Source organism: Podarcis melisellensis (assembly GCF_964234715.1).
Source record: "Podarcis melisellensis genome assembly, chromosome: 2".
Classification (NCBI taxonomy): Eukaryota; Metazoa; Chordata; class Lepidosauria; order Squamata; family Lacertidae; genus Podarcis; species Podarcis melisellensis.
In genome coordinates, this window is record NC_138529.1 from 123214465 (window position 1) to 123238242 (window position 23778).

Below are 23778 nucleotides of genomic sequence, written 5' to 3' on the forward strand. Positions count from 1 at the left end.
ACCCCTCTCATTTACAAATGTGTCAGGGGTGAAGCGGGTAAAATGGGGTGCGTCCCATTTCTGCTGGGAAATGCAATTACGTGTTAACACGTTTTCTATATCTATGGACCAGGGAGGAGTTCCTCCAGTTGGCTGTGCTCCGCCCTGCAATGCCCGAGTAGGAAACAAGGAGGTGGAGCGGAAGGTTCCGTGAGAGCATATCTCCTCGCCGGAGGAAACAAGGCGTCCTTTTGGGGGTATCATGGGCAGGAGGAGGAGGAAGAGGGGTACACGACCCCCCCAACCCCTTCGAAGCTTCCGCCGCCTCAGCACCCGACGAAGAGGTCTCCTATCGGGCCACTTCCGCAAAGCGGCCGCTGGGCATTCTGGGGCTTGTGGTTCTTCGTGTCGAAAAACCGGAAGCCGTTCCCCTGGAAGCCCCGGATGAGGAAGGCAGCGGCCCCGGGCGAAGCGGGGCCCGAAGAACAGCGGCGGAGGCGGCAGCAGAAGCAGGAGCAGCCGCAGCTCCGGGCGGGAGACATGGACGAGGAAGAGGCGGGGGACGGATCGGTGAGGGTCGCGGACCTGCCCCCGTTTCCGGTCTCTGAGCCCCCGACTTCCGGTGTCTCATAAAGGACACCCTCCTCTCGTTCCCCCTCTTTATCTTTTTCTCTTCAGTCGCGAAAATAATATTTGGGCTGGGGGTGGGGAATGTTCTGGCGACCTTTGACCCCGCCCCCCGCAGTCTCACGTCTTTGGCCGGTGCGCATGCGCGGTGGGGCTTCCCCCTCTGCACCTGTTGGGCTCCTGCCTGTCGCTTTTAAGCAGACGGAGCCCCTTTGGGCTGCAAAGAGGGAAAGCAGGGCAGAAACGCAGCTGGACAAGCCATAACGGGGAAGGCGGGCTGAATAATAATAATTATATTTTATATTATTTGCACCCTGCCCATCCGGCTGAGCTTCCAGCATATACAGAAACATAATGAACCATCAGACATTGCAAACTTCCCTCTTCTGGGCTGCGTTCAGGTGCCTCTGATCTGCCTCTTGAAAGCAGCCTTTGGGTCGGGCCCATTCCATGTGGCAGAACATTTGCACTTTGGAACTCCCTGCCTCTTGACACCAGGCAGGCCCCTTCTCTGCGCTTTTTCCGGCACCAATTGAAGTCGCCTTTGTTTAAACAAGCCTGTCCAGGTGTTCAGAAAATCTGTATGCGTTTCTAGTTTATTCTGCTTTTAACTTTCCATTTGTTTAAAAGTCACAGTTGCAATTTTTAAAGTAATGACTTTACTGTTTTTGTCTTTCTTTCTAAACCACTTGGAGGTTTTCCCCTACAATCAAGCGGTATATAACTTTCATAAAATAAACAAACATTGCTTATATTCTGCTCATTGCACTTATATTCTGCCTTCCCTCCAATGAGCTTGTGATCCCTGCCCTGACACACAAACACGGTTTTTTCCTCTGGACAGCCCCGCGGGGTAGAAACTGGCCCAGGGTCGCGCAGTGAGCCTCATGGCTGTTAAGGGATTTGAACCCGGGTCTTTGATTTGGGTTGCTCTGGACTCCCCACCAGCTCACCTGGCCTTTGGCGGAAGCAGCCCTTGCCCGTGTTGAGTTACAGCACCAGACTCAAAAGGGCAGCAAGGTTTTGGCTCAGACCCTGACCTTGTGTCTGCCAGTTAATGGCTTCCTCTCAGTCTGACTTGTGGGGGGTTAAAATTGTGTGGAATGGGACCATTTGTGTCTCCCCTCTGAGCTCCTTGCGGAAAACAGTAGCCAGTTCCTGGAGGGGAAAGTGGCTCTTGTGCTCAGATCCTGGCTCTTGTGCTCAGATCCTGGCTCTTGTGCTCAGATCCTGCTTCCCGGTCTGCCCCACGGAGGACCTTAAGGTCCATAAATAGCAACACCCTAGAGGTCCCGGGCCCTAAGGAAGTCAGATTAGCCTCAACCAGAGCCAGGGCCTTTTCAACACTGGCCCCGGCCTGGTGGAACGCTCTGTCTCATGAGACCAGGGCCCTGCAGGATCTGATTTCTTTCCTCAGGGCCTGTAAGACAGAGTTGTTCCGCCTGGCCTTTGGCTTGGAATCAACTTGATCCCCTCCCCCTCTTTCCTTTTTCCTTTCTCCTCCTGTGATGGAACTCCTATTTGGGGACTTCCCTGGCTTTTTTCTGGCCCACATAAGACCAGCCTGGATAGTTAGTCTTGGTGAAGACCTGATGTTTTCATCCCCAAAAAAGTGTTTGAATTGAGTTTCCATTGATATGAGGTTACATTTTAATGCTTTAATGTTGTATTTTAATCTTGTTTTTAAGTTGTATTTCAATCAATTTGTTTTTATATTGGTTGTTAGCTGCCTTGAGCCTGGTCTTGGCTGGGGAGGGTGGGGTATAAATAAAATTTATCATTATTATTATTATCATGGGCACCTGGTTGGCCACTGTGAGAACAGAAGTCTGGACTCGATGGGCTCTTTTCTTGCGTCCCTAACCTTCCTTCCTCTGCCCTTTAGGGTCCGAGCGAGGAGGCCTTGCAGCTGAACCTGGGCGAGCTGGACCTGACCTCGGATGAGTTCATCCTGGATGAAGTGGACAGTAAGTTCTCTTCCTTCCCTCTCCTTCAGAGCTACTTCCTTTGGGAAGGGCCCCAAAGGGTCATCCAGACTGACCTTTGTTCAAGGGAGGGCCAGGAAACTGTTCCACCTCCTCCTGGAGAGGAAGCAGGGTTCAAAATCAGAGTTTTGTGACTGGCGTGGGTCCAATCACGATCTCTGGCTTCCTGGTTGGCGACTGACATCTCCACCTGCCTGAGCCCTTCCTTAAGCAGGTCAGCAGATTTGGGTCAAATCTATGCTTCCAGGTGCCATAAGAAAGCTGCAGAGATAGCGCAGGATAGTGCCCACCCCGGAAATGATCTCTTTCAGCTTCTGCCTTCTGGAAAAGGGTCCAGGGTTACAAAGACCAGGACTAGCCGCCTGAGAAACAGTTTCTACCCGAATGCGATTTTGGTTTTAAACGCAGTGTAAGGTAGTCTCTGTGGGAGTATACTGTATTTAATTATGGGTTTCAGAGTTTTTAGGGAGTTAACCAGGCTGGGATAGCAGGCTTGTTGGTTTTTGAATGTCTTATGTAGGTTTTTCAATTTCGTTGTTCTGTATGGGACAATGACAATAAAGAGTATAGTATCGAAGAAGAGCTGATTTACTGCATTTCAGATCCACCTTTTTCTCCAAGGAGTACATGGTGGCGCTGTGCTCTAAACCAGTGTTTCCCAACAATGGGTGTCCAGCTGTTTTTGGACTACAACTCCCATCATCCCTAGCTGGCAAAACCAGTGGTGAGGGATGATGGGAACTGTAGTCCAAAAACAGCTGGAGACCCAAGGTTGGGAAACACTGCTCTAAACTACTTATCCCCTTGGGTTTGCTGATCAAAAGGTTGGCAGTTTGAATCCCCGTGACCGGGTGAGCTTCCTTTGCTCAGTCCCTGCTCCTGCCCACCTAGCAGTTGGAAACCACACCAGTCCAAGTAGATAAATAGGTACCGCTCCAGCGGGAAGGTAAACCATGTTTCCATGCACTCTGATTTCCGTCATGGTGTCCCTTTGTGCCAGAAGCGGTTTAGTCATTCTGGACACATGACCTGGAAAGCTGTCTGTGGACAAACGCCGGCTCCCTCAGCCTGAAAGCGAGATGAGTGCCACAACCCCATAGTCTCCTTTGACTTAAACGTCCAGGGCTCCTTTACCTTCTTTGCCTTACATGGTTCACTCCCCTCCTCCTGTGAGGTAGGTGAAGAGACTGAACGACTGGCTCCCAGCTCACCCAGTGAGCTTCATCATGTCTGAGCAGGGATTTGAACCCTGATTTCCCAGATCCTAAACTGACACTCTAAACCATGGGTAGACAAACTAAGGCCTGGGGGCTGGATCAGGCACAATCACCTTCTATCAGCATGTTTTTACATGAGTAGAATGTGTGCTTTTATTTAAAATGCATCCCTGGGTTATTTGTGGGGCATAGGAATTTATTCATTCCCCCCCCCCTTCAAAATATAGTCCGGCCCTCCACAAGGTCTGAGGGACAGTGGACCGGCCCCCTGCTGAAAACGTTCGTTGACCCCTGCTCTAACCACTACACCCCACTGGCTTCCTAGAGTCCTTCCGCTGTGGGAATTAAGCAGGTCAATAAATACAGGGAAAGGCAAATGTCTCTTCGAGAAGGATCTGAAATGTTTCCCTTGGAGCTTGACTTTTTTCTGGGTGGTTTCATTTGATGTTTTAACGGGTTGTAAACAGCGTTGAGATTTTTTCCCTTTAAAATATAAAGCAGCATTTTTGGGGCAGCAGGGTTTTTTGGGGGGGCTACCTGCCTTGAAAACAAGGGGGTGGGTTTCCCTCCTGCTCATGCCCTGCTCTGAGTCATGACCTGTGGGAAAACCTTCTGTCTTGGCACGATTGCTCTGTCACTCCCCCATCAATTTTTTTTGGGGGGGAGAGGCAGAGCAGCTGTGTCCCCCTCCCTTCCTGACCTTGTTCTTTCTCTCCCCCCCCCCCCAGTTCACATCCAGGCCAACTTGGAAGATGCTCTGGTGCAGGAGGCGCTGAAGACGGTGAGAGGGGGGAGGTCTTCCGGGGCTGGGAGACGGGGAAGGGAGAGTGCCCCCCCCAGGTGGTGACCCCTCCCCATTCTGTCCCGCAGGGGGTGGACCTGAGGCACTACTCCAAGCAGGTGGAGCTGGAGCTGCAGCACATCGAGAACGCCTCTATCAAGGACTGTATCCTCAGAAGCAGAAGGGTTGAACGGGGCACCCAGAGGTCCTCTAGCTGAACCCATGCAAGGTGGAAAAGGCTCACCAGAGCCCAGGAACAGAGCTGGCTTGGCCTGGCTTTCTGCATGGGGGGGTGGGGTCTGTGGGGTCTGTGGAGTTTTGGGCGTGTACCCAAATGTTTGGAGGGGGAACTTTCGTCGGCTGTCTCCTCCCAGCAGGCATTTCTCCTTAGTGGCCTCATCCAGACATCAAGGAGAGCAAGAACATTGCGTCGCTCCACACGCAGATCACGGCCTGCGATGCTGTCCTGGAGGTGAGGAGGACCCCCTCTGTAATAATAGTAATAATAGTAATAATAGTAATAATAGTAATAATAGTAATAATAACACTTAATTGGTGCAACAAAAAACAGCATAAAATACAGTATAAAACGTGAATAACAATAAATTCAGAATTCAAAAATCAATTTAGGGGGGAAATCCATCCAATAAACATTAGATGATCATCAGGGCTAGCTGGCTAAATTAGTCCTATTTGGGCCAGTGAGGAGACCAGGGGAGAATTAGCTGTGGGATCCCAGAGCAGGTAATCTTCATAAAAAGGGGAGGGGGAGGGAAGGAAGGAAGGGGGAATAAAAAATCAGGCTAAGTTCAAATTGAAAGCCAGGCGGAATAGCTTTGTCTTACAGGCCCTGCGGAAGGAGGTTAAATCCTGCAGGGCCCTGGTCTCATGGGACAGAGCATTCCACCAGCCTGGAGCCATCACCGAGAAGGCCCTGGCCCTGGTGGAGGATAGTCTAGCTTCCTTAGGGACCGGGACCTCTAAACTCTGGTTCTTAATGGACCTTAAGGTCCTCTGCGGGGCAGACCAGGAGAGGCAGTCCCATAGATATGAGGGCCCTAAGCCATAAAGGGCTGTAAATGTCAAGACCAGCACCTTAAAGGCACCTTAACTGTAGGCACCTTAACTGTCTTTTATTTCATCCTGCCCTCCTTGGGAAGGGGAGAGGGAGAATCACAAAACTGTATTTCACCCAAGCGCCAGTCTGGGGTGTCATGCTCTGCTCCCCTTTCCCACGATGCCCCGATCTCTGCATGGGAACAAGACCCTACCCTGTTCTCACCGAATCACTGTGAGGCTCCTCCCTCCCAGAATCATATATAGGATTGTCATTGGAAGAGACCCCTGGCGGTCATCTAGCCCAACCCCCTGTAACACAATCATCTCAGCTAAAGAATTTCTGACAGATGGCCATCCATTACAGCCATACCTCTTGTTACGTTTGGTTCAGATTACGTCTTTTCAGGTTGCGTCCTGCGGCGACCCGGAAGTACCAGAAAGGGTTACTTCCAGGTTTCGCCACTTGCGCATGCGCAGACGCTCAAAATGACGTCATGCGCAGAAGTGGCGACATGCAGGTGTGGGTTGCATTCTGTTCATGTTATGAGCAGGGCTCTGGACAGATACTGTTCGCAACCAGAGGTACACTGTATTATGTGTTATTATGGTTTTTGTGTTTCTTATATTGTGATCCACCCTGAGGTCTGAGGGTTTAGGGTGATATACAAAATTGATTGATTGATTGATTGATGGATTAATAATATCGTCGTCATCGTCGTCCAACCACTGCTTCAAAACCTCCAAGGAAGGAGAGTCTACCGCCTTCCATCCCACGGTCAAACAGATCTGGCTGTCAGAAAGTTCTTCCTGTTGCTTAGCTGGAATCTCTTTCAAAGCCACGGGTTCAAGTCCTGCCCTCCAAACAGCCCCTGATATATTGGAAGATGTCTCTCCTGCGAGCCCCCCAACAGGGAAATTCAGGGGCAGGCAGCTGTCTCCCACTGTCTTTGTCCGGCGCTGCCCACCTTCAGCTCCTCATCGTTCCCAGAGGTAGACTTCCCCTGAGCGAGGAGGTTCTGCTTTAGGCATCCTGGCCAAGGGACATTCCCAGGGAGAGAGTCTGTCTCCTTACATAGGTCTTGCCAGTGGGCATGTGGACTTCTTGCTTCCTTCAGCCATTTCTCCCTAAGCACAACCCCGCATTCCCTTCCTCCCCGCATGTTGCAGCGCATGGAGGCCATGCTGAGCTCCTTCCAGTCCGACCTGAGCAGCATCAGCTGTGAGATCCAGACCCTGCAGGAGCAGTCGGTGGCCATGAACGTCCGGCTGCGCAACCGCCAGGCCGTCCGGGGCCGCCTCTCCCAGCTGGTGGACGAGCTGGTGGTCCCCAACATCATGATCAGGTCAGTGGCGCAAGTGGAGGGCGGGAGAAGCGCCAGGCGAAAATGTCTCCGTCTGAAACAAAGACTGAAAAGTGCATAAATTCAGATCCAAGGGGGTGGGTTGGGAGACGGGAAGTCCTAGGGGTGAGGGTGTGACACCCCCCCTCCCCCTGCGTTGTCTTCCCAGCACCATCCTGGAGTCACCCGTGACAGACCAGGCCTTTCTGGAGCAACTTCACGAGCTGAACAATAAGATCAACGCTGTCAAGGAGCAGGCTTTCCGTGAGACCATGGCCTGTACGGACGTGACCGACATCCTGGACAAGCTGAAAGCCAAGGTGAGGAGTGAGGGGACCCCCCCCCCCAGCTGAGACCCTCCCCACATAACTCCCCATTCAGGGTTGGCACCTTGGTGAGTTGTCTCACCAAATGCAGCCCCTGGCAGGTATCTTTTATCCATTGCTTGAAGGATGGATTTTTGTTCTTCCGGTTCATCAACGCCAGTCTTTTTGTTCTGTCAAAAGGGCACGGAGTGTCCATCCATGCCCTCCATGTATTCCTGTTGTGTTTTAAGATTTTTCTGATATTGTAAGTAAGCCAGAACCGGTCTGTGACCGTAATAATAAAAATTCAATTCAATCACCCATGCCGTCCCTTAGCTAGACGGGGATGTAATTCAAAAGGGTTTTTTCCTCTGCAAACATAACATTTTTCCTGTCCAGTTAATCATTTCTGTCACCCTGTCCCAAAAATTTACCAACGTGGGACATTGAACGAACGTCTTTTTTGAAAGAAGCGCTGTCACAAGGGCAGCAGTTTCTTTTATCCTTCCCAAAGTCTTCGTTTCGTTGTCATAGAGGCCAAGTTCCTGTTTCTATGTGCATTCTATGCCTACATGTCTCCCTCCTGCTAAACCCTCTGTTGTTATTGCCGTATTTTTTGCTCCATAAGACGCACCTGACCATAAGACGCACCTAGATTTTAGAGGAGGAAAGGGGGGAAGCCCTGTTTTGGGGGGGATCAGCTCACAGTTGTGCAGCTTCTTTTGCAAAGGGGAAAAGCCCCTTTTTTCAGGGGTTTGAGGTTCAGCTCAAAGTTGTTGAGCTTACTTTGCAAAGGGGGGAAAAATCCTCTTTTTGTTGGGTTCAACTCACCGTTCTGCAGCTTCTTTAGGAAAGGAAAGGGAGCCGTTTCTACTATTTCCAGGCAGATAATCTAATCAGCCAGACACATGTCGCTGGGGAAACAAACAGCCTCCGTCTGCAGAACATTCAACAATTGGAGGCCTGGGCAAGGGGCCGGAAAGGGAGCCAGCGATCAACCACGCACCCGCTCCATAAGACGCACAGACATTTCTCCTTACTTTTTAGGAGGAAAAGGGTGCGTCTTATGGAGCGAAAAATACGGTAGTTATTAAATTTCTACCGTGCCCTTCGTGATTGACCTCATATGGGGAGAGGCAGTCCTCGCAGTCCTGAGCTTTTTAAGGCTTTATGGGTCAAAACCCGCCCTATGAATCTGACCCAGAAACTACTTGGCAGCCAGTGCAGAGATTTGTCAATTCTGGAGTGATTTGGGGGAGGGGATTTTTGGACGGGGAACTGCTCCTTCCTCACTCTGCGTTGCCATGGAAGAAAGGCTGAGCCCCCCCAAGTCCTCTTCCCTGACCTGCCCCCCTCTCTCCACCTCTTGCCAGGCAGTGGCCAAGATCCGGGAATTCATCCTACAAAAGATCTACTCCTTCCGCAAGCCCATGACCAACTACCAGATCCCCCAGAATGCCCTGCTCAAGTACAGGTAGGAAAATGCCGTGCCCCTTCAGGAGTCTCCCAGCATTCCCTGCTGCTGGCTGGGCCAATAAGAGAGCAGCCTCCCACAACCCCCTGCTTAGTTTCGTTTTCTGGCCACCCGCTGTGGACTGCCAACTCCCAGCAGCCCTTGCTCAGCCTGATCGGAAACATCAGGCGCCTGTGTGTGTGTGTGTGTGTGTGCGCCCTGCGTTATGACCACTTGTTTGATTATCTTATTTATTCCATTTGCATAGCGCCCTTTCTCCAAAGATCCCAGGGCAGTGTTCAGCTTTCAGAGTGTCACTTTTAGAAAACACCTGAAGGCAGCCCTGTATAGGGAAATTTTTAAATGTCTGATGTTTTATTATGCTTTTTATTTTAATGTTTTTAATGTTTGATGTATTACTGTACAGTGGTGCCTTGCAAGATGAAAAGAATCCGTTCTGCGAGTCTCTTCCTCTTGCGGTTTTTTTGTCTTGCGAAGCAAGCCCATTAGCGGATTAGCGGATTAGCGCTATTAGCGGTTTAGCGGGCTTAGCGGATCAGCTGATAAGCATCTTAGCGGCTTAGCTGATCAGCTGATAAGTGGCTTAGCAGATCAGCTGTTAAGCGGCTTAGCGGATCAGCTGATAAGCGGCTTAACGGCTTGGGAAAAAGGGGGGGGAGGAAAAAAACCCCGCAGGAACTCGCAAGACATTTTCGTCTTGCGAAGCAAGCCCATAGGAAATTCGTTTTGCGAAGTGCCTCCAAAACGGAAAACCCTTTCGTCTAGCAGGTTTTCTGTCTTGCGAGGCGTTCATCTTGCGGGGCACCACTGTATTTTAATATTTGTTGGAAGCTACCCAGAGTGCCTGGGGCAACCCAATCAGATGGATGGGCTGCTGCTGCTGCTGCTTCTGCTGTTGGGTGGGCAGTTGTTGTTGTTTATTTTACACAGCATAATAATAAGATCAGCACAGTAGTAGTCCCCCCTGACTTGCTCAAAGTGTTGGTGCTGACCTTGAAAGCCCTAAACGGCCTCGGTCCAGTATACCTGAAGGAGCGTCTCCACCCCCATTGTTCTGCCCTGGTGCTGAGGTCCAGTGCCAAGGGCCTTCTGGTGGTTCCCTCACTGCGAGAAGTGAGATTACAGGGAACCAGGCAGAGGGCCTTCTCGGTAGTGGCTCCTGCCCTGTGGAACAACCTCCCACCAGATTAATATTTAGTTGGAAGCTGCCCAGAGTGGCTGGGGAAGCCCAGCCATATGGACGGGGTATAAATAATAGATTATTGTTATTATTCAATGCCCAAAGACCTGGGAATGTTTTTGTCTGGCCCCTAGAGACAGAAAAGTCCCCCTCTGGACCTCATGGGGAGGGGGGGCACAGAGAAGGGTCTTGGATGGCAAACGCAGGGTCTGGGTCAGCTCTTGGCGGGAGGCTGGTGTGCAAATTCCTCTGGCGTCATCCTGGCTCCCGAATTTCCCAGCATGCCTTGCTCAGGGCCAGGTCTGGAAGCAAAGTCTCCCCACTCGCCGTGTCCCCCAGTCTCTCTTTCTCTCCCCTTTTCTCTCTGCAGGTTCTTCTACCAGTTCCTGCTGGGCCACGAGCGCTCAGTGGCCAAAGAGGTCCGGGACGAGTATGTTGAGACCATGAGCAAAATCTACCTCAGCTACTTCAAGTCCTACACCAGCCGCCTCATGAAAGTGCAGGTGAGTTCTGTATTTCCTTTGGATCACTCGCGCCACCGAAGAATAGGAAAGGACCCCAATGTGGGAATATTTGTGGGGCTCAAACCCACGGCCCAGAGATTAAGAGCCTCATGCTCTGCCGACAGAACTACCTGCTCTTGTTTTTGTCATAAACGAATGCTAAAACATATTTAAAAAGCGCTTTGGTAAAGATTCCATGACTCGTCTTAAGAGCAGCGGTCGTAAACAGAGAAAAACCAAATGTCAGATAAATAAACTGTGAAATGTGGGTTGCGCTCGCTGAGCCTTGGGGACATAGACGTCAACTTTTCCCTTTTCTTGCGAGGAATCCTGTTCGGAATAAGGGAATTTCCCTTAAAAAATGGGAAACGTTGACAGCTATGCTGGGGGATCCTGTCCAACTCTGCAATTCCATGATTTTAAGTACGGTTGCCCAAGTGCTAGAATAACAAAGTCCAAGTTAAAAAGTGGGAATGAATGTTGCATTCACAAAAAGAGGTAATATCAGCGTTACCTGATGATTGAGTCTAGTTCTAGGTGTGCCTTGTGATGAGGCTCATCTGGAAAACGTGCATGCCGTGAAAGAATGCCAGATCATGTAAAACGTGCTTGGAGGTGCCAGTCCTCATGGAAATCTCAAGTTACACATCATTTCCTCCGTTGTTTCAGTATTCCAAGTGTTTCAGGTGCTTCCCAGCGAACTGCAATTAATATTTGAGCTGGCAAGATTACAAGATTGCTCAATATATCTATGCTGGTATCATCAGAAGTATTCTGTGTTAATTTCGGATGACAGCCGTCCGTCCATTCCTTCCATTCCCTCAAACTCCTCTCTCTCTCTCTCTCTCTCTCTCTCTCTCTCTCTCTCTCTCTCTCTCTCTCTCCCTGCCCGCAGTACGAAGAAGTGGCCGAGAAGGACGACCTCATGGGGGTAGAGGACACGGCCAAGAAGGATATCCTTTTTGTGGGGGGGGGGGGACGACACTCGCACTGAAGGGGCAGAAAGGCAGAATCAGCCCTGCCCCTTTCCCAGCCTGGCCCCTGATAACGGGGTTGGAATAGATGACCTTCGGGGTGCCCCTCCAGTTGGGCTGGCTGCCAAACGGGAGCTTCGAGAGCTGCCTTCAACAATTCCCTCTTGTGAGGGGCTTGGATCCTGAGCAGAACTCTCGTTATCATCTATTAAATCTATCAGTCACAATTTTTTTGCCATTGCAACTCAGAAAAAGCCACATTAAAACTGGGCAGGGACTGCATTTGAAACAGCCCACCTGCTCCCAAAGGCCACCATTGGCAGCCAAAGACCTGGTTAGGAATGAAATAATAATAATAATAATAATAATAATAATAATAATAATAATAATAATAGTAAATTAATTATATGCTCCACCCATCTGACTAGGTTGCCCCAGCCACTCTGGGCAGCTTGAGGAGATGTAGTGATGGCACCAGGTGAGCCTCCCAGGGGAGCCACCACCAAGAAGGCCCCGTTCCCGTGCTCCTTTTGGGGGGCACCCACAAGGTCTGGGTGGGGGTCTGCCTCCCTGGGCACGTTTCTCCCTTGACTCTCCTCGCTGCCGCCACGCTTTTTCTCAAAGCCGTCCCTCCGGAACCGCAACACCATTTTCACGCTGGGGAACCGGGGCAGCGTCATTGGGGGGGCCGAGCTGGAGGGCCCCATCATCGTCCCCCACTCTGCCCAGAAGAGCGACGTCCGGGTGAGTCCCCCTCTTGTAACCCCCTCCTTTCTGGCTCCCCCTTTTGGGACTGGGCCCTATGAAAAACATCTAAATATTAGGGATTCTTGGAGCAGCTGTTTGCACCACTTTTGAGCATAGCTGTCAACGTTTCCCTTTTTTTAAGGGAAATTCATTTCTTCTGAATAGGATTCCTCGCAAGAAAAGGGAAAAGTTGACAGCTATGCTTTTGAGGCTTATCATCATTATCATCATTATTATTCAGTAAATTTGTATACTGTCCTTTATCCATAGATCTCAGGGCGGTTCACAACATAAATGCTCTGAAGCCCTCCAGTGGGAGGGAGTTCCACAGGTTACGTCCTTTTAATCGGTACCGACTCCACCAGTTCCAGAGTTAGCTCTCCTCCAAGCTGGGCAGGATTTTACAGACTCCAATCGTGTCGCCTTCCCCCAACCCTACAATGTCCCTTTTCATGGGCTTCTTCCCAATTGGGGACATTGGTTGAGGACAGGCCAGATCCGGCAGCCGGGCTCCTCCTCCTTATGGAGCCTCCAGCCCAGAGGCAGTCTACCTGGATTCCCAGGTTCATTTGGCCCTTGCAAGAAGAGGCCGCTGGCCTGAGCTAGCTGTCTTCTTGGAGAAGGAATAGATTGGGGTGCCAGGCGTCTCCCCCCTCGGGGTGCAGAGAAGCTCTGCCTGCTCCTCTCCTGGTCCTGATCCTGACCCCCTGCTCTTCCCGCCCCCCCAGTACCCCTTTGAGTCCCTCTTCCGCAGCCAGCACTTCGCCCTCCTGGACAACAGCTGCCGCGAGTACCTCTTCCTCTGCGACTTCTTCCTGGTGACGGGGACCCCCGCCCTGGACCTCTTCAACGCCGTCATGGGGAAGACGCTCACCATGTTCCTCGTGAGTAGGGGTGCCCTGGCGGGGGGGGGGGAGACTGCCAGGGACAGAGGAGAGAAAGGGACACCCTCCTTCACGTTCCCTTTCCCCACCTCCCTGAAGCATATCCTTCCAAGGAGTGTGACTTTGGAACTCCCTGCCTCTTGATACACGGCAGGCGACTTCCCTGCACGCTATTCGGTGCTGGCTGAAAACATTTGGGTTTGTCCGCACAAAGAGTGGCTGCAGGAACCCAGCCAGATGGGCGGGGTATAAATAATAATAAATAATAATACATTTTATTTATACCCTGCCCTCCCCGGCCAGAGCCGGGCTCAGGCGGCTAACACCAATAAAATCACAGTAAAAACAAAATAGGGGGAAAGGGGGGGGGAGGAAAAGGGGAAAAAAACCAATTTAAAATATAGGTTAAAATGCAATTTAAAATGCAGCCTTATTTTAAAGTAGCTGATAAATCAAGATAACTCAATAACTTGTGTGTGGGTTGTGTTTTTTTTTAAAAAAACCACTTTAAAGCAGTTTACAAAAAAAAAGAGAAATGGTAAAAAAAAATAGACAATAGCTGAGAAACCAAAACAGGTTACAATTCACATCTAGTTTCTAAGCATCTGTGCTAACTTGATAACTCAAAGGGGTACTGGGGGCGGGGTGGGAAGAGAATGGGGTCAGGATAAATAATAATATTATTATAAAGGATACACACACTTTGCATGGAATATAGCAGCACGTGGAACCCATTTAAACAAACTATAGCTGATTAAAAATAAATATATATGGACTTGGATAATGAAAAGAATAATGTCCATATACAATCGTACCTCAGAAGTCGAACAGAATCTATTCCGGAAGTCTGTTAGACTTCCGAAACATTTGAAAACCAAAGCACGGTTTCCGATTGGCTGCAGGAAACTCCAACCAATCATAAGTCGCGGAAGCCGCGTCGGACGTTCAGGTTCCAAGGAACGTTCGCAAACCAGAACACTCACTTCCAGGGTTGCGGCGTTCAGGAGCCAAAAGATTCGAGTTGCAAGGCATTCAACAATCAAGATACGACCGTATTATATTTGCTTATTCTTTTTGTAATGGAGTATCCCTTTCTTATTTTGACTTTCTCATGTTTGTTTTAAGGGTTGTTAAAAAATTAGTGATAAAAATAAAAATTTGTGTTTAGGCAACCCGGCACAGATACTTAGAAACTGGATGTGAATTGTAACCTGTTCTGGTTTCTCAATTGTTGTCTTTTTTTTTTTTTTACCATATTACCGTTTAATCTTTTTTTATTTTTTTATTTTCAAAGCTCTTTATTGAAACTTAACATATATACATAATAACCAAAATTCCCAATAATTCCTTAACATAAAATATAATATCTAAATTACAACAGCTGCATAATTATACACTTAATTATAAAACCCACCACAGCAATTCAACTTCTTTATATTTCTTTCTACCTTTTCTCCCTTGCATTCTATAATAAATTATTTTTGTTAAATCCTAATTTTTCCTTCTTTCTTTATTGGTTTTGTTGTTGCTTACATTTTTTATTCTAAGCCTGTTAACATGTAATTTTTAGAACAATATTTTGACATATAATCTTCAAAATACTTCCGCTCAATTCTTAACTTCTGATTTGATTGATATCTTATAATTGAAGTTAATTGAAGTTAATTAATTGAAGTTAATTAATCCTATAATTGAAGTTAATTAATCTTATAATTGGGACGCGGGTGGTGCTGTGGGTTAAGCCACAGAGCCTAGGACTTGCCGATCAGAAGGTCGGCGGTTCAAATCCCCACAACGGGGTGAGCTCCCATTGCTCGGTCCCTGCTCCTGCCAACCTAGCAGTTCGAAAGCACCTCAAAGTGCAAGTAGATAAATAGGTACCACTCCGGCGGGAAGGTAAACGGCGTTTCTGTGCGCCGCTCTGGTTCGCCAGAAGCGGCTTAGTCCTGCTGGCCACATGACCCTGAAGCTGTACGCCGGTTCCCTCGGCCAGTAAAGCGAGATGAGCGCTGCAACCCCAGAGTCGGCCACGACTGGACCTAATGGTCAGGGGTCCCTTTACTCTTTACCTTTAATCTTATAATTGAAGTTAATTAAACTTTTTGTGTGAACTGCTTTAAAGTGGGGTTTTTTAAACACACACACATACAAACAGACCATCAGGTGGCATATAAATTTGTTGAAACAAATGACTAAATTGTTGGTTTGCCCTTTGGGTTTGTCTCTCACTCTCCCCCCAAAAACCAACAACAACAACGGCAGAAGCACATGGACGCTTACGTGAGCGACTGCTACGACAGCATCGCCGTCTTCCTCAGCATCCATATCGTCCTCCGCTTCAAAGCCATCATGGCCAAGCGAAACGTCCCCGCCATCGACAAGTGAGTGGGGAAGGGGCCCCTTCCCGGGGGGGGGGGGGTCATAGCTGTCAACTTTCAGATTTGAAAATAAGGGATCAGCAGCCTCAAAAATAAGGGATCAGCAGCTTCATCTGTCCCGGGGACAGTCTACAGGATATCTAACAATCCAGGATAGCAGTGGGAAAGGGCGCTGGAATAAGGGAATTTCCTGCAAAAAAAGGGAAGGTTGACAGCTATGGGGGGGGCATCCAGTCCAATCCAGTTCAGGGATCTCAGCTCAAAAGATCCCTGGCAGACGGCTTCCCGCCCTCTTCTCCATCGCCTCCTGCTCGACTGCTCCCCCAGCAGAGCAGGATTCCCCATGGACCCGCCTGACAACGGAAGTCTTTCTCCCAGCCTTGTTCTCCTGCTGGGTTGAGGGCGATCTTCCCCCTGGCCAGACTTCTGGTCTCCAGCTTTGGAGGGGGGTCCCTAAGGTGCTGGATCTCGGGATATCTCCGTCAAATATAAATATTAAGTGAGGAATCCTGTCTGCCTGCTCTCCCCTGCTCCCCGGCCCGGACATGCAGGTATTGGGACAGGCTCCTGGAGATGCTGTGGCCGCGCTTTGAGCACATCCTGGAGCTGAACATTCAGAGCATCCAGAACACCGACCCCCAGAAGCTGGGCTTCCTCGACACCCGGCCCCACTACGTAAGTCTGGGGAGGGGGCGCCACACCATTCGAATCCCTTCCAAGGGAATCGGGAACAGTTTAACGAGGGATATAGCTCAGGGTTTGGTTTGTTCTTGTGCTTGCTTTCAGTATGTGTTTTGCGTCTTGCGTATATCGATCTCTGGCAGGCAAGCAGCCTGATAAGCAGTAACGACTCTCCGTCAGTTTTATGTATGTTTATTTGCAAGAAAAGCACATCCAGAGCACGGCTTTCTGCCTTCTCTCATTAACGACAGTTGATCAGTCTGAATCATCGTCCCTCCCCCAACAGGAAGAATGCCACAATCCGGCTTTTCTTCCTCTTCCCTTCTGGTGCTCTCTGAGCTTAACTCGCCTCCTAGTACGGGGACTGGCCGGCTAGTCTGCCTCCTCCCCACTCCCAGAAGACACAGTCTCAGACTCTGGCTTATCTGCTGGCTGCCTGGCAACACTCTGGCCACCTTCCAACTCTCCCTCTCCTTTAGAGCTAACAGCATCTTCCTTGGGAAGGAGTGGGGCCGGGCTGTCCTTTCCAGATTCTGACAGCCAGCTCTCATCTGCAGAGTCGGCCCCTTGCTCGCTTAGCTCAATTTCTGAGGCCGACTCTTCCACTGCGCTCTGGGGGGGCCACGTTCCTGACATTGTGTTTTTATGCTGCGAGCTGCCCTGAGACCTTCAGATGAAGGGGGTGGTATACCAATGTAATAATCATAATAACAATAACAATAATGCCATGTGAGGCTTCCCTCCTGACTGTTCAGAGCCTGGCCATGGGAAGAGCGAACCCAGAGGATGCTGGGCGGTTTGGTTTTATCTTCCTTAGAAGTTCTGATTTTGCTTGTCGAAAGCATTTTGGCCAGCTCAAAAGAGGCTCCCGCAGTGTGGCTTCCAAACGCCTTAGGGGTGGTAAAGGCAGCCCCTGCACGCGCACACACACACACACACACACACACACAACTCAGGCTCGCATCTCCAGTACATGACACAAAAGGAAAAAGGGCTGCGGGGGGATGAGGGGGAAAGCAAGCTCAGATGCCAACTTTCAGCCCCCTCAAAGTTGGTGGGCCTTGCCATTGCCCCTTTCCCACGAGCTTACCTGCAAAACACCCCCCCCCCCATATTTTATTCAAGTTGGCATCCCTGGCCCTCTCTCTCTCCCTTTCATGCAACTGGAAAAGGCATCCATCTCTGGGTGGGAGTTGAGGGAAGAGCCTGACAGAGCCGCTCTGGGGTGCACATTCACCGCTCCCCAAGCACGCTCATCTACTAACCCTCTCCCTTCACCCCCAGATCACCCGGCGGTACGCAGAGTTCTCCTCGGCCATTGTCAGCATCAATCAGACATTCCCCCACGACCGGACGCTGACTCTTCTGGGGCAGTTGCAGGTAAGGTGGGCGCTGATTTAGTCATCATTACTTGTATTTAGAGCATTTGCACCCAACTCTCCCAGAAAGGGACTTGGGTTCAATCAAAACGAGACACGTAGGCTCTCAGTCTTAAAAAGAAAAGAAAAACAGCAACAGCATGCAAAGGAAAAGGTATAGGGAGGGAAGAGGAAAAACTAAAACTCAGGCAGTAGCATGTAAACAGGTGTCCCTGTTGGCGTACGCTGGCTTATGGCTACCTGGAAAATGGGGGGCCTTCAGAGGATCAGGCCCCCGCCCCTGCCCCACCCTGTGATGCTGTTGCTTCTTTTTTGGGAGGGGGATCCATTTAACGCAACCACCCCCTTTCTCTCACTTTCTCCCTCTTCCAGACGGAGGTGGAGAATTTCGTCCTGCGGGTGGCAGCCGAGTTTTCCTCGCGCAAAGAGCAGCTCATCTTTCTCATCAACAACTACGACATGATGCTGGGCGTCCTCATGGTAAGTAGCTGGGCTCCTGAGCCCCCTGCACTTGGGGGGCCGGAGGCCGAGATCTCCCAGCCCTGGGGGGTCTCCGGTTGATGGGCAGCCGGGCAGCCAGGGTTTCATTTCCTGCTCCCGGCGGTTGGACGATGGCCTTGCTTCCTTTTTTCCTCCTGTCCTGAATTAGGCTGTTGAAACCAAGAGAGCTTGAGAACATGGAGCTATAGACTCCCAGGGCTGGAAAGGGACCCCCAGCGGCCATCTAGCCAATGATTTATTAAATTTATGTACCGCCCTTTATCCAGGGACCGCAATGCGGTTTGCAGCATAGGCCACAAAATACGTAGGCCGTGTATACATATAAACCGTCCTGACATCCTTTTTTATAATTGACCTCACCTCCAAAGGGGGATTGTTGGGTTGATATTTATAATTATAATTTATTTATACCCTGCCTTTTCTCCCTGACAGTGATTCAAGGTGGCTTACAGATAAATTATGCATTTTGTGTTTTTTACATTGTGATTTATGTTGTGAGATCTATGGGCATTGGGCATTATACAAACAAACTAAACAAAGGTGCTCTCCTCCATGGTCTCCCAAGTCAGACAGATGAGGCGGAAAACAAGAAAACAAATATTCTGAACGAAACAGTGGATGTATGATTTTTGTGGTTCATGCTGTGGCCACAGACATGTGATCTGATGGTGAATTTGGGGAGACCCAATGTAAAAATCCTGAGGATCCATGGGCTTTTACCTCCCCCTTCCCAGGCAGCCTCATTTATTGCTAGCATCCCTTATCTCCCTCCCGATCCCTTACCAATCAGCTGCTTCCTTTCAACACCCCTTTCCCTCTTGTTTGCCTTAGTTTCTTTTCCTTAGCTGGAGAAGTTTTTTACTCCTCTTTTTCTTCTAATTTCTCTCCTTATTGCTTTAATCTTCCTGTCTCCCCCCTTTGCAAGTTTGCTGTCTTTACCTCCCCCCCCCCCCCCCGGGCAGCCTCCTTTATCGCTAACGTCTCTTATCTCTTTCCCGATCGTCTCTTATCTCTTTCCCGATCGGCAAATGATCAGCGGCTTTTTTTCAACACCCCCTTCCCTCTTTCAAAAAAAAAAAAAAAAGCATTATCTGCTTTTTGCCCCTGGGCAATTCAGCTCCAGGGACCACGCATTCGCCCCATAAGACACACAGACATTTCCCCTTACTTTTTAGGAAGAAAAAAGTGCGTCTTATGGAGTGAAAAGTGTGTGTGTGTGTGTGTGTGTGTGTGTGTGTGTATGGTGGTATACAAATTTGATTAACGTTAGCGTGGCAAAGGTAAAAGAGATCCGCCATTCTGCTCCTGAGCCTCCAATTTGCTCCCTTGGCAGACCCAAGGGGGGGGAGGGAAAAGCAGGAGCAGGTCATGTGGGGCAGAGGTGTGCCCCCTCCCTGCCCTGGCGGAGAGAGGAAGGCCTGGCCCTGCCCGCGAGGGGAGGGGGCAGGGGTAGCAATGGCCCCTTTCCCTCTGCCCCACTCTGTGACACCCCTCTTCCCATCTTCCCAGGAGCGAGCAGTGGAGGAGAGCAAGGAGGTGGAGGGATTCCAGCAGCTCCTGAACGCTCGGACGCAGGTAAGCAAACAGAGTGCGCGGGGGGAACTGCACCCAAGGAGGGCACAGTTGCACCCATACCTGTGCCCCCTCTCAAAGGGTGCTGTGGGTGGGAGACGAGTTCAAGGCAGGCTCCAGGAAGGCCCTGTGCTGCTGGCTTCAGCCGTGGAGCCAGGCCGCAGTTTCCTCTCCCCGTCCTTTGGGGGGTTTGGCCCTCCTTCCAACATGAGGGCTAGGAACTTGAAGCCGATGCAGCACGCCACTGAGAATTTTTCAGCTGCCCTTGCGGGGAGGGGTAGTCTCTCTGGTGGGGGGCATGTCCTGCTCCTTCGGGGGTCCTTTGTCTCTATCTTGCACTTGGCTCTCACCTGCTGGCATGCAATAGCAAGAAAAAAGCCCACCAAGAACTCAGGTTGGGAGTGGTCTCTACTCGCACACCACACACTTCTCACAGCCCAAAGTAGAGCTGAAATAAAAACGAGGAGTGACCTTCTTTCTATAAAAACTTCTGATAAACCCAAAGAAAACCGCATATATTCAGCGTTGCAGTTCTCACAGCGTTGCAGGCGCTCTTGAAACTTATTTTGGCCTGAGTTCTTGGTGTGTGTTTTTCTTGGCATGCGACAGCAGCCACAACCTAGGGAACGGCTTCGACTGGCTGGCTGAACCAGGAGAGGGAAGCCAAGGGGTCTCAAGCCCTCTGGGAGTTGGGGGCTTCCCCTGTGTGCGAAGACCGATGGAGCAGGCGAGACCAAGAGGGGCTTCGACTGCTCAGAAGGCAGTTTTCTGCCTGTGCTCCTAGAGGGCCGGGCAGGGCAACCGGGGTTTGCCAGTCTGGGAGAAGGAAAAGGAAGGCTCTGGTCCTGAACATCTGCTGCCTTGAGGAACATCTTGGGAAGGAGGAAAGGCTTGCGTCGTTTTGGGGCCTTGAACGTAGCAGAAACGTGCGACGCTGCAGTTACAAGTCACCACAGGAGGGGCCGAAGACAAACCTGAGCTCCCGGTGCTAGAAACTAAAGGGAGCCCTTTCAAACGGCGCTGGAAGCACATGAATGGGTTGGCCGTAGGGGGAGCTTGGTCCCCGAGACGCCTGTGGGGCTGGGAGGGCATTTGAGCTTCCCAGAAATTCCAGTGGGGCTCTCCAACGGGGGGCCGGTTGTGATTTGGGTCCCTCCACAACGGTTCTCAACCTGTGGGTCCCCAGATGTTGCAGCTGCGTGGAGTCACAGGACTCTGTTTACATTCCTGGGATTCCATACTATTGGAGTCTCACGGGAAAGGAGACGGGATGTGACGTTAGTGGTTTCCTGTTTCCTTTGTTCCTTTGTTCGGTTGCTCTCTGCTCTCACAGGGAGTGGATGTATATTTCTCTGCTCTCTGCATAGCTAGAAAATAAAGCATAACAATGTAGCTCATACTATCTCATCCTTCCGCCTGCTGTTTTGATGCTCTGCTGGGACGACGTGCCTGAGCTCTGGCCTTGCTCGCTAGGGGTGATGGGAGTTGTAGTTCAACAACATCTGGGGACCCACAGGTTGAGAAAGGCTGCTCCAGAGGTTCGCAGACTCCGACTCCCATCACCCCCTGGGTTGTACACCCTTGTTTTCCGGGGCTTCTGGGAGATGGAGTATAGCGAACGGAGGGCGGCTCCGCTGGGGGTCTCTTCCATCCTTCCTTCTCCCTCTCTCCCCCTTTCTCCTTTGCAGGAGTTCATTGAGGAGCTCCTGGCGCCCGGTTTTGGGGGGATGATTGCCTTTGTGAAGGAAGCGGAGGCCCTGGCAGAACGAGGCCAGATGGAGAGGCTGCGCGGGGAGGAAGGTGAGGGGTTTGGCAGGTGGGGAGAAGCAAGGAGGCAGGAATCCTAGAGTTGGGACCCCGAGGGTCATCCAGCCCAGTCCCCTGCAGTGCGGGGAATATTTTGCCCAATGTGGGACTTGAACCCATGGCCAGGATGGATTAAAAAAAAAAATTAAAAATAAATTTAAAATTGTTTTTTAAAAAATTTAAAACATTTTTTTATTATTTAAATTGGATTTTTGAAATAAAATGCTTTCAGAGCAAAAATTCTTTCTAAATATGGTTTTCTGTTTAAGTTACATTATAGTCCAAAGGCTATTCATCAGGAAACAAGGATTTGTTTTAAGTTTTTCATGTGTGCTAAAACTCAATCTAAGGTGTGTGTTTTTTAAAAAAAGTTTAACCACATCAGTTAATAAACTATAATGCTATAATGTTATTGTTTTAGCTAAATAAATTTTTATTAAGGAAATGATTAGTTTTCTCCTTCCAACAAAGTACAACAGAAAAATTGTCCATATATAAACAGTTAACTTACTAAACCTCACAATGATGTCATTATTATCGGTCTGTGTATAACCAAATCAGTAATTTTTGATATGACTGTAAAAACGACTCTGGAAATTTATTATTCCAAAAAGGAAACCTTCATCTGGTTGTAAATATTGAGATTATGCCAGCAAGAATGAGTCTTTCTGTAAAAAAAGAGAAAGATTTAAATCAAGTCTAGTGATTTAAATTGTGATTTAAATCGATTTGATTTAGATCATGGGTAGGCAAACTAAGACCTGGGGGCCAATCGCCTTCTGAATCCGGCCCGCAGACATTCCAGGAATCGGTGTGTTTTTACATGAGTAGAATGTGTCCTTTTATTTAAAATGCATCTCTGGGTTATTTGTGAGGCATAGGAATTGGTTCATTCCTCTCCCCCCCCAAAAAAAATTTAGTCTGGCCCCCCCACAAGGTCTGAGGGACAGTGGACCGGCCCCCTGCTGAAAAAGTTTGCTGACCCCTAATTTTGATCAAATTCACCCTTCCCACTGCCCTGAGGCTGAGAGTCTCATTTGCTGCTGACGAGTTGTAGGGATGGAAGCGGGTCCCCCGAAGGTCATCCAGCCCAACCCCCCCTCCCCTGTGCAGTGCAGGAGTTGGTGTCCGCCTGACCTCTGCTTTAAAAACCTCCTGGAGGAGGAAAGTCCCTCTTCAATGTCCCCCACCCAAATCTCCCCCCTTTCCCTCTCAGCCCGGGTGACGCAGCTGGTGCGCGGCTTCGCGGGGACCTGGAAGGCGGCGGTGGAGTCTCTCAGCCAGGATGTCATGCGCTCCTTCACCAACTTCAAGAACGGCACCACCATCATCCAGGTGGGCCCCGTGGGCACAGAAGGGTTAATGGGTGCCGTGGGGGGGGGAGAAGGGAGTGTCCACAACACACACACCCCCATTGAAAAGAAAGAGGGCCGCCCCTTGGCTTGTGGAACTTCAGGAAGGCTAGGGAGGGTGTACAGAGCCTTGTTTGACTTGACATTTCCATCCCAAAAACAGTTTTTGAGTTTCCGTTGAAATGAGACTGTGTTTTAATGTTGTATTTTAATCTTCTTTTTAAGTTTTAATCCATTTGTTTTTATATCGGGTGTTAGCCGCCCTGAGCCCGGTCTAGGCTGGGGAAAGCGGGGTATAATTATAATTTATTATTATTATTATTGTGTGTATTATTGCACCATCCAGGTTTTCCCCTAAATCCCCCCCCCACAAGGGAACAGGGCAGGATTTGGCTGAGGTCCCACAATCACAAATCCCAGAAATCATCTTTAAAACCCCCTAGGCTCCCTCCCCACCCAATTTCAAATGGTACTTGCACCCTCCAAAAAACCCCAGCTGCTTCCTGCTTGTAGAATCCCGGGGGACCCCCAAAGGTCATCCAGCCCAACCCCCCATAGCACTTAGCACGGGGTGTCCATTTGTTGCTGGGGGGGGCTCTCCGCTGTGCCCTTGTGTGTTCTCTGGGGGGGTGCCTGTGACCTTCTCCTCACCCCCACCCCGTGTCTCTTATCTCACCCCCCGACCCCCCTCTCTCCCCACAGGGGGCCCTGACGCAGCTGATCCAGTATTACCACCGCTTCCACAAGGTCATGGCGCTGCCCCCCCTCAAAGCCCTCCCCGTCCGGTCTGAGCTCATCAATATCCACCACCTGATGGTCGAAGTCAAGAAGCACAAGCCCAACTTCTGAGCTGGGGGGGCGGTTGGTTTTGTGCATGGCGGGTCGTGTTTTTGGGGGAGAGGCCCTATCACTGCTTCCCCCCCCTCATCGCTCCGTGATCTCCATGGGGTGGGGTGGGGGCAGCCCTGTTTTGGGACCGCGTCTCCCGTTTGTCTCTCTGTCTTGCTTTGTACAGTGGAAATAAATTCTCTAGCAATTGACGCCTGGGATCCGT

General features: G+C 50.1%; 1 protein-coding gene across 1 annotated transcript; it reads left to right on the top strand.

Annotated features, from left to right (window-relative positions):
- The first annotated feature begins 365 nt into the window (after window positions 1–365).
- VPS52 (VPS52 subunit of GARP complex) lies at window positions 366–23765 on the top strand. The gene is made up of 20 exons (XM_081901844.1): window positions 366–549; window positions 2492–2573; window positions 4537–4589; window positions 4679–4754; window positions 4994–5061; window positions 6816–6991; window positions 7158–7308; window positions 8667–8767; window positions 10318–10450; window positions 11346–11403; window positions 12035–12168; window positions 12900–13055; window positions 15318–15436; window positions 15985–16108; window positions 17399–17494; window positions 17866–17973; window positions 19504–19569; window positions 21255–21366; window positions 22589–22707; window positions 23427–23765. The coding sequence occupies exons 1-20, from the start codon at window positions 424–426 to the stop codon at window positions 23571–23573; spliced, it is 2205 nt and encodes a 734-aa protein (XP_081757970.1). The 5' UTR covers window positions 366–423; the 3' UTR covers window positions 23574–23765.
- The last annotated feature ends 13 nt before the right edge of the window (window positions 23766–23778 follow it).